Source organism: Solanum dulcamara, chromosome 1 (assembly GCF_947179165.1).
Source record: "Solanum dulcamara chromosome 1, daSolDulc1.2, whole genome shotgun sequence".
NCBI lineage: Eukaryota > Viridiplantae > Streptophyta > Magnoliopsida > Solanales > Solanaceae > Solanum > Solanum dulcamara.
In genome coordinates this window covers 68,205,822-68,213,811 of record NC_077237.1, presented here as the reverse complement: position 1 = coordinate 68,213,811, position 7,990 = coordinate 68,205,822, and the positions used below count along the sequence as shown (strand labels likewise).

The 7,990-nt window shown below is 35.6% G+C and overlaps 1 protein-coding gene across 3 annotated transcripts; it reads right to left on the bottom strand.

Annotated features, from left to right (window-relative positions):
• Positions 1 to 2,220: 2,220 nt before the first annotated feature.
• On the bottom strand, positions 2,221 to 5,911 carry LOC129894190 (uncharacterized). 3 transcript variants are annotated; one of them, XM_055969792.1, is made up of 5 exons: positions 5,716 to 5,907; positions 4,019 to 4,910; positions 3,737 to 3,892; positions 2,632 to 2,886; positions 2,221 to 2,543 (listed from the first exon to the last, which is right to left on the bottom strand). In XM_055969792.1, exons 2-5 carry the CDS (start codon positions 4,871 to 4,873, stop codon positions 2,409 to 2,411), a joined length of 1,401 nt encoding a protein of 466 aa, XP_055825767.1. In that variant the 5' UTR covers positions 4,874 to 4,910; positions 5,716 to 5,907; the 3' UTR covers positions 2,221 to 2,408. The 3 variants fall into 3 exon arrangements, with proteins under 3 accessions (XP_055825767.1, XP_055825848.1, XP_055825919.1); XM_055969873.1 differs by lacking the exon at positions 5,716 to 5,907 and adding an exon at positions 5,613 to 5,694; XM_055969944.1 differs by having other exon boundaries at positions 2,407 to 2,543; positions 2,661 to 2,886; positions 5,716 to 5,911.
• Positions 5,912 to 7,990: the final 2,079 nt, after the last annotated feature.

The following is a 7,990-nucleotide window of genomic DNA, read 5'->3' as shown; positions in this document are numbered from 1 at the left end:
ATCAGATAACCCACTGAGATAGGTGAGAACCTGGTGGATCATCTCTAGAGTAGGCTAGAGTGGTGCTTCTTTCTCATGAACCTATTCATCCTCCACCTCAACATCCTCTCTGGCTACCTTATCGGCTGGTGGAGGGGTCGCTGCTCTTTCCCTGGTTGGCCCAGCAGCTTGACCTCTACCCTTGGTGGGCTTTCTCCCGCGACCTTTACCATGGCCTCGCATTGTTACTCCCTCTCTAGCTACAGCCCTAAAAGCTGGCTCAGGTGTTGTTGTTGGTCTAGTTCTAACCATATGTGAAAATAGAGTGAGAAAGGTCAGAAACAAATTAGTATCACCTAGTTACCAATTGGATTCAAGTAATAGAATGAAATAAAGAAGGAATGGAGTTTTCCTAAAGTCCCATAGCCTCTCGAAGAAAAGTAAAGGCGTCCCCGTACCGTTCCGCAAAATTCTACTAGACCCGTCCTTGTGTGATAAGATCACCGAACATAAGACTCTGATACCAAATTTGTCACGATCCAAAACAGGTCATGAGTAACACCTACACTTAACCTCCTGGGTAGGCGAACCAACAATACAAACCCCAACTTATAAAATATGGCAATAATGCGAAAGCTCAATTTATGTAAGTAAGAAATAATAAAACCACTATAGTCTATTACATACGTTTCCCAAAATCTGAAAATCATCACATCAAGGACATCTAATCTCAAAATATCAAGTCTAAGGGTATCAAATACCAAAATAAATAAATAAATAAAATAGTTTGTGTCCGAAAATTAAGGACATCATGCCATAACTAAGAGAAAATCCAACACGAGCTAGGAGTATAGCTCACCTTGGAGTATATCTCACCCAAGAATCTGTGATACTAGAGACTGGCTAGAGCTGAGGGTGAGTCAAAGTCGATGGAACACTCGCTGCACTCCACAAAATAAAATAAAGAAAAATACAAGTAGGAGTCGGTACAGGGCAACATGTACTGAGTAGGTATCATCGTCCGACTCGAAATAGAAACCAATATTCATAAAGTAATAGAAGAAAATCAAGCATAACACTTAAAGAAGTAACAAACAACAAGATCAAGATCAATTAACAACACAATGAAATAATTACGTAACCAGCCAACAATATCAAAAGTATACATGAGGACTCAGGCTTCCACACCACCTCTTTTGGAAAATGAGTTATTTGAGATTGGATAGTATTAATTCATTTAATTTGTTTTCCTTCAATATTATCGTATAAGAACGTGACACTCAATCCAATAATATCGTGTCAGCTTGTGACACCCTATCTAAATATATTGTGTCGGCTCGTGACACTCAATCCTATAAAAAGGAGAGACAATGCTTCTCTCGAACCTTGCGTCGATAAACTTGTCCCCAAAGCTTTTTACAGTTCAAAATCCTGCAACACAGCCATGTCGGGACAAGTGATAGGGTAAACGATGATTATGCTTCTTCAATAAAAGAGTCCAACATCCCTATTGTCCGGATTGACTGCATGCAGATGACCAAAGAATAAATTTTGGGGATCGGAGCAGCTCCGAAGAATTTCATAAGTATCAACTCTCCAAAACTCAGCTACTCGTTTGTTTACACTTATCCATTCCCTATGGGGTTTGGCGACCCTACAATTGACGAAGTGATCATATCATTTTGCCAAACTTCGGGTTAGCTTGGGCCTGGGGTTTGGAGAGCCATGGCATGTCTTGGGCTTAGGCTGTTGCGAACAAGCAATCCTTCACGTTGACACATTAATTTATTCCTCCTCGAATTATTCGCAAGGCATTGTATAACTGGTGGGAAGAGGGAAGAACTCGATTACAGGTCTTGAGATAGCTATTCTGGATCTCTCTAGCTCCCCGCTCTGACTTACGGAATTTATTGATTTCTTATTGTCGTCTTATTCGTAAGTTCATTGAATTCAGCACTCTCCTAGCACCCGGACATCAATTTTCCTATCTCAGAATGGGTTCAGAAGATTCTGAACACCACTATGGCTGATGACCCAATGTGGAGTCATAAAATCAAAATAAGAAAAAAAAGAAGTTATATGCATGTATCTAATTAAATGCTAATTAACTATTCAACTTTTGTAAATTCAGATAATATCTCGTCAGCTTAACATTGACAAACATGTCATACAAAAGACTTAACATTGACAAAAAAGATCCAAAGACACATTATTCACAAACACTTGTACTTTACTCTCATGTATAATATATGTGTGTGTATATATATCATTTATTCAGTATTATTTTAATAATATCGATATTATATTACAAAATCATGTAATTAGATAACTTGCCATAAAAGTGCAACAGACGTGTCCAAAAAGAAGGGACATCATAACTTGCATTGTGTACTACACCAGTGACAAGAATCGCCAAAATGGAGAGAACCTCAGATTATTATAGGCTCATAGCCTTCCTCCCTTTGATTTCGACGTTGATAAATAACAGCAGCACCAACAAGTAGTGCAATTCCAAACACTGCCAAGGCTCCAACAACATTATGCAATATTACAATCTCACCTATCTGCATTAGTGAAGAAGAAACAAGTTCAGAAATAATAACATCTTGTTAATTAGACTTAAATAGGAAACGTTTTAATGAGTCTTATTACTCCATCTGTGGAATGTAGGATAGAATTACGCTTTGGTGATGGTTCAGCGACCAAGAGATAGAACAACCCCATCACTCCTGTATGCCTCTGGCCATTGCTATAGTTTGATATTAAACTTACGGTCTCCCCTTCCGAAATCTTGATAGAGCCAGGTCTAGGATAACAACTGGACATCCCGACAATGTAACCAGCTTCATTTCCTGGTTCATTTCCTTCCCCATAGATTGGAAGAGATGCGCATATGGCACGTCCATCCTAGACCAAAGCAGCAGAAAAAGAGAAGAAAAAAATTAACACCAAACTCCAACGTATGAGGTGCTTCACATATCACTACAATTAAACCTGCTTTGCTAACCACGACAACAATTGAGAATAATATGCTATACAAACAAACAAAAAAAAAACATATCTAGCCAAGTAAGGTGAATGAATGGCCGGACAAATACTTGTACCAACTATTATGACTGCTTTACTAGGTAGGCACCTGATAGCCATGGCCTCATACACTAGCTTATCTTCCTGATTTCCCACACAAGTACTGACCTTACACCTATATATGCACTCTACAAAACTAAAGCAATTAACTATCAAGAATAAATACTATCTCCTATATAAAAATGCAGTTCATTGAGGGGCCACTATATTCACTCAGCAGACAATAAAACACGGCCATTAATTGTCTCAAAGGGCAGGAGGCTCCATTCAGTAATAAAAATGTCAAGCTTTCAGCAGCTAATTGAAGATAAAACTGAAATGATATCATTCTGACAATCAAGGACATAACAGTTTGAATCAACAAAATAATCTTCTGAAGTGTGACAATCATGTCAAATGAATGCTCACAATACTTCCTTTTTTATCTGATGTTAAGAGAACAAGATTAGATATGGATTCAATCAATCTGGTCTTGGGAGCGGTGGCATACATAACCAGTGTTAAGATGCAACCCAACTAAGCCAAGTATCATCAAAAGAAAAGTTTATCGTACAAAAAACTTTGTTTTTATCAGCAAGTTAATTCTGCAAATCTATATGAAACGCATACTAGTAATCCAGATGGTAAGCAGAACATGACTAAAGAAACAAAATATAATAGCTCAGAGTACCTCTCCATGGAGTGCCATACCAGTCCCTCCTGTATGTTGGTGAGCAACTCCGTAGATGACATCTCCACCACTAGGAAAAGCTACGCTGATCTTCTTTGTGTGACTGCAATCGACATTTGCAACAGATACAGCACATGACTCCACTAAATATTCGATCTGAAGTAAAAGAAATTGCCTGAATATTAGCCAGATATATTTAGGTAGTAACAAAGAGCTAAAAATGTTTTGAGTTATGAGCTGAATTATCATTCGCTCGTGGTTATCAAAGGGAACTGCTCACACCTGGCAGTGATGTCTTGCCACAGTGGCAGTCGATTTTTCTGGCTTTTTCCATGTATCAGTGATGTCAAGTATATAAATTTTGACAGGCACAATGGAGGCATCCCAATCAATATACTTCACTGTGTACTTGAGGTAGAGGTTTCTCCTTGATCCTTGGAATCCGTCTTTCACCCTGCATCTTGTTTCATCGTAACAACATCTCAAGCCTCCGATGTAATCTGCCTCTATATTTCGGTCATGCTCGTCCTTAGTAACATTATAAAGATCACACCTGCATTCAGTGCATCCCAATCTATCTTCAGCACCTCGTGTATCAATCGCATGTAGATTGAGAAACCATCTCTCCTCGTATCCAGGAGGTACTTCGACTGGATTACCGACTTCTATTCCATAAGGGTCTGGAACATAGGTGATTGTTTTTCGGGTCTCTGACCCAAGGCCAAAATATTGAGAAAGGCTTCCATCACATATCCCTGAGTTTCTTTTGACAATAAAATCTGATTGGTGGAACCCCAAATTGCCATGGTACTTTGCTACTTCCACGCCTTTTCGATGATAATATCTTACAACAACCCAGTGATGAAGATATGTCTCATAGAGGGGTACAGGAACCCCTGCCTCATCAACTACTTCAGCATCAAAACTTTTGATAGCAATATGGCCTTTTGGGAAATCAATGTTGTAGTAAAACTTGTTAGAGACAGATCCAGGTTCCAGCACAATCCTTGGTGATAGAAAGACAGCAGATTTCACACCGTTTTCTTGTGTTACTCGAGATTGTGAACTTGGATGAATCATTATTAGCAGTAACATCATAACAAGTGAAAACAACTGGTATTTTGAACAGCGTGACATCTTTTCCTCTTCCCAACTTCACTTGATGCTAGTATATCTGTTCACAACATTATCCTCAAACAATCAACAGCCCATAAATTTAAGCAAAAAGAGTTTAGTATTAGTTTCTATCAAGGGGCAGAGCTAACGTTTTGGCTATGGGTTTGACAAGCCCAGTACACTACTAGAAACAAATATTTTCCCACTGAGAGTTAGTGAAAATTTTGTGCTATAGAACATGATTTTCCCACTCATTTTCCATCAAACCAGCTCACTAGTGGGAAACAAATTCTCTGAAATAATTGAAAACTTTCTAATTTTTCCGTATCAACACATTAATATTTTTTCTTTTCTCATGGATTCAATCAAAATATCTATGAGGATTGCCATTGAACATTTTTTAGTGGGAAATTTCAATGGGAAAATAGCGACATTTTTAGTAGTGGTAGCTTTGATCCAAGCCATATATTTGTATTAAAAGAAAATCATTGAATATGAATATAATATTAATCTAGAACCCAGTAACTTTAAACGACTAAAATCCCTGAACCCATAAACTTCAATTTTGACCGTAATTCTATGTAATAAGAAAGAATGCATACATTAAAGGAATTACTATATGATACTGCAACTAGTCTTTTCCCCCCTATCTGGTACTTGAAATCCAAATAAATAGATGCAACCTTGTAGAATAACATATACTAGCGATCGTCCACTTTGTAAAAAACTTGCATAAAGCTTAAATTCATGGAAAACTAACCAATAAAGTTAAGAGTGAATCCGTAGATTATACTGACGATCGTTAGAAATCTTGATCGATGAAATTGAAGGGAGAAAACGAAATTAAGAAGAGACAATCTTACCTGATGAGAAAAAAATTGAGTGTAGAAACATAGGCAGTTCAAATGTTATTATGAAGCTAAGATATATTGGTACTCTGCTGAGGACAGTGCTTACGACATCGTTGGTTGAATTTAGGGAAATTTGGGCGATCCAATTCATACTATCATGAAATTGACATGGCCTCAATTCAAAAGCAAACACGTAAGCAAGTAAGCCTCACATCTAGAACATCATGCATCAGTTCCTACTATATGCCTTTGCCTCTTTACCCCAACACTTCACAACTCACTCGGGTGATTGAATTAAAAAGAGGCTTTTGAGAGTGTAAATAAAAAAAATAGGACACAAGTATTAAAAAACGAAGGAAACTCTTTTTTAATTAGTGATAATGACACATATTTTAAGAATTCATAAGTTTTTTTTAATTTACAAAAGACCCACTCTTTTTTTTCCTGCCCTTCATCCACCCCTCAGCCCCATCCTCCCCTCCTCCACGTCATCATCACATCCAAACAACTGGCAGATATTTAAACATTTGTCTAAACAACTAACAAATGTTTTCATATCTCGGTCTCCAAAACAATTAGCAAATATTTTCATATCTTTCCAAACAACTAGCTGATATTTAAAATATTTTCATTGTTTTAACTAAAGAATCATAAAAAACACTTAAACAACTTAGGGTTGTTTAAATATCTTCTGGTTGTTTGAACTAAACAACTTTTGGTTGTTTAAACAATTTTTGGTTGTTTAAACAACTTCTGTTGTTTGAACTAAACAACTTAGGGTAGTTTAAACATCTCTGGGTTGTTTGAACAACTCCTGTTTATATAAACAACATATCAAAAAAAATTATAATTTTCACAATCAAATCGGAGTGAAGAAAAAAATGAGGATGACAACATCCGAAGAAGAAGAAGATGAAAACACAAAAAGCTTGAAAAGAAAGGAAAAAAAGGAGAAGAAAAAAGGCAAAGAAGTTAAGGAAGAAGAAGATGAAAGGGAAAGGGAACAAGAGCGTTTAAAAAATGGAGAAAAGAAAAGAGAAGAGAAGAGAGGAGGGAAAAGAGAAGAGAAGAGCGTTAAAAAATGGAGAAAATGAATGGAATTTAGAGTTTTATTAAAAGTTTTTGATCTTTTAATTTTTACCCTAAACTTTTAAATATTCTAATTCAACATCATCTCTTCATAATTAACCCCTAATTAAATATTTATAACAAAAGAAAAGAAAAAAAAATAGAAATTCTGTATCCTTCATTTCACTCTCAAAAATTCCTTTAAGCTCATTTTCCCAACTCACAAACCTAGGCATAACACATCATTTCTGAAATTTTTTTACTAACTAAATTTATTATTATATGCTTTTTAAAATTACTATTGACTACCATATCAATGGTAAAACTAATATCAATAATGTACCACTCTCATAGTCTAGTTTCAATTTATATGCTTTAGTTTGATTGAACACGAATTCTTTTTTTAAAAAAAATTTCAAAATTTGTGGTTTAAAATAAATCATAGATATTTGTGTGATCATAAGTGTCTATTTGCCTTAACTTATCTAAAACAGCTTATAAGCTAAAAGTTGGGGTAGACCCACTTTTTTTTTGGCTTATAAGCTATAAGCTGCTTTAGATAGGGAAAACTAAGCTCATGCCCTATAAAAACAAAATAATTATAAACAAATACCTCGTTACAGTTCATACCCCCAAAGCATGATGTTCAAGACCAAGATACCATTGTCAATATCAATATACTAACATGGTATCATTGAAGCTGCTTCAATCCGTAATAATACCACCATAGTATATCTATATATTGTTATGGTATCATTGATCTCTACTTCAATCCTTCAGCTACATCTCCATGAAACCATCATATATTGACATGGTATCATTAAGGATAGTTTCATATAATTCAGTAACACTCGTCAAATCATGTATGATACCATCACAGTATGTTAATATCAATGATGTCATCACATAATATCAAATATAATAGCATGATATCATTCACCAATGAGCAGTCCTTCAGGTATATATCACATACAGACATGATACCATCACAAATGTTGAATGATACCATCATAGTATATATATACTGTAATGGTATCATAAAATTTTTTCTAAGTCATTCGATATTAAATGAATGATGCTACCATAGTATATTTGTATATTATCATGCTATTGAAAATTCTTAATGAAACACTTTTAAAATCTTCAATGATATCATAACAATATATTGATACCTTGTCGGTATCATAGAGGACTGAACTCTTTTTTTAAGAAATAAAAA

Excerpts from the sequence above, each read along its gene's own strand:
- LOC129894190 (XM_055969792.1), bottom strand. The coding sequence starts at position 4,873 with ATGTCACGCTGTTCAAAATACCAGTTGTTTTCACTTGTTATGATGTTA. Across the intron at positions 3,893-4,018 it reads TGGCAAGACATCACTGCCAG|ATCGAATATTTAGTGGAGTC; the intron begins GTGTGAGCAGTT and ends CTTTTACTTCAG. Across the intron at positions 2,887-3,736 it reads GTATGGCACTCCATGGAGAG|GATGGACGTGCCATATGCGC; the intron begins GTACTCTGAGCT and ends GCTTTGGTCTAG.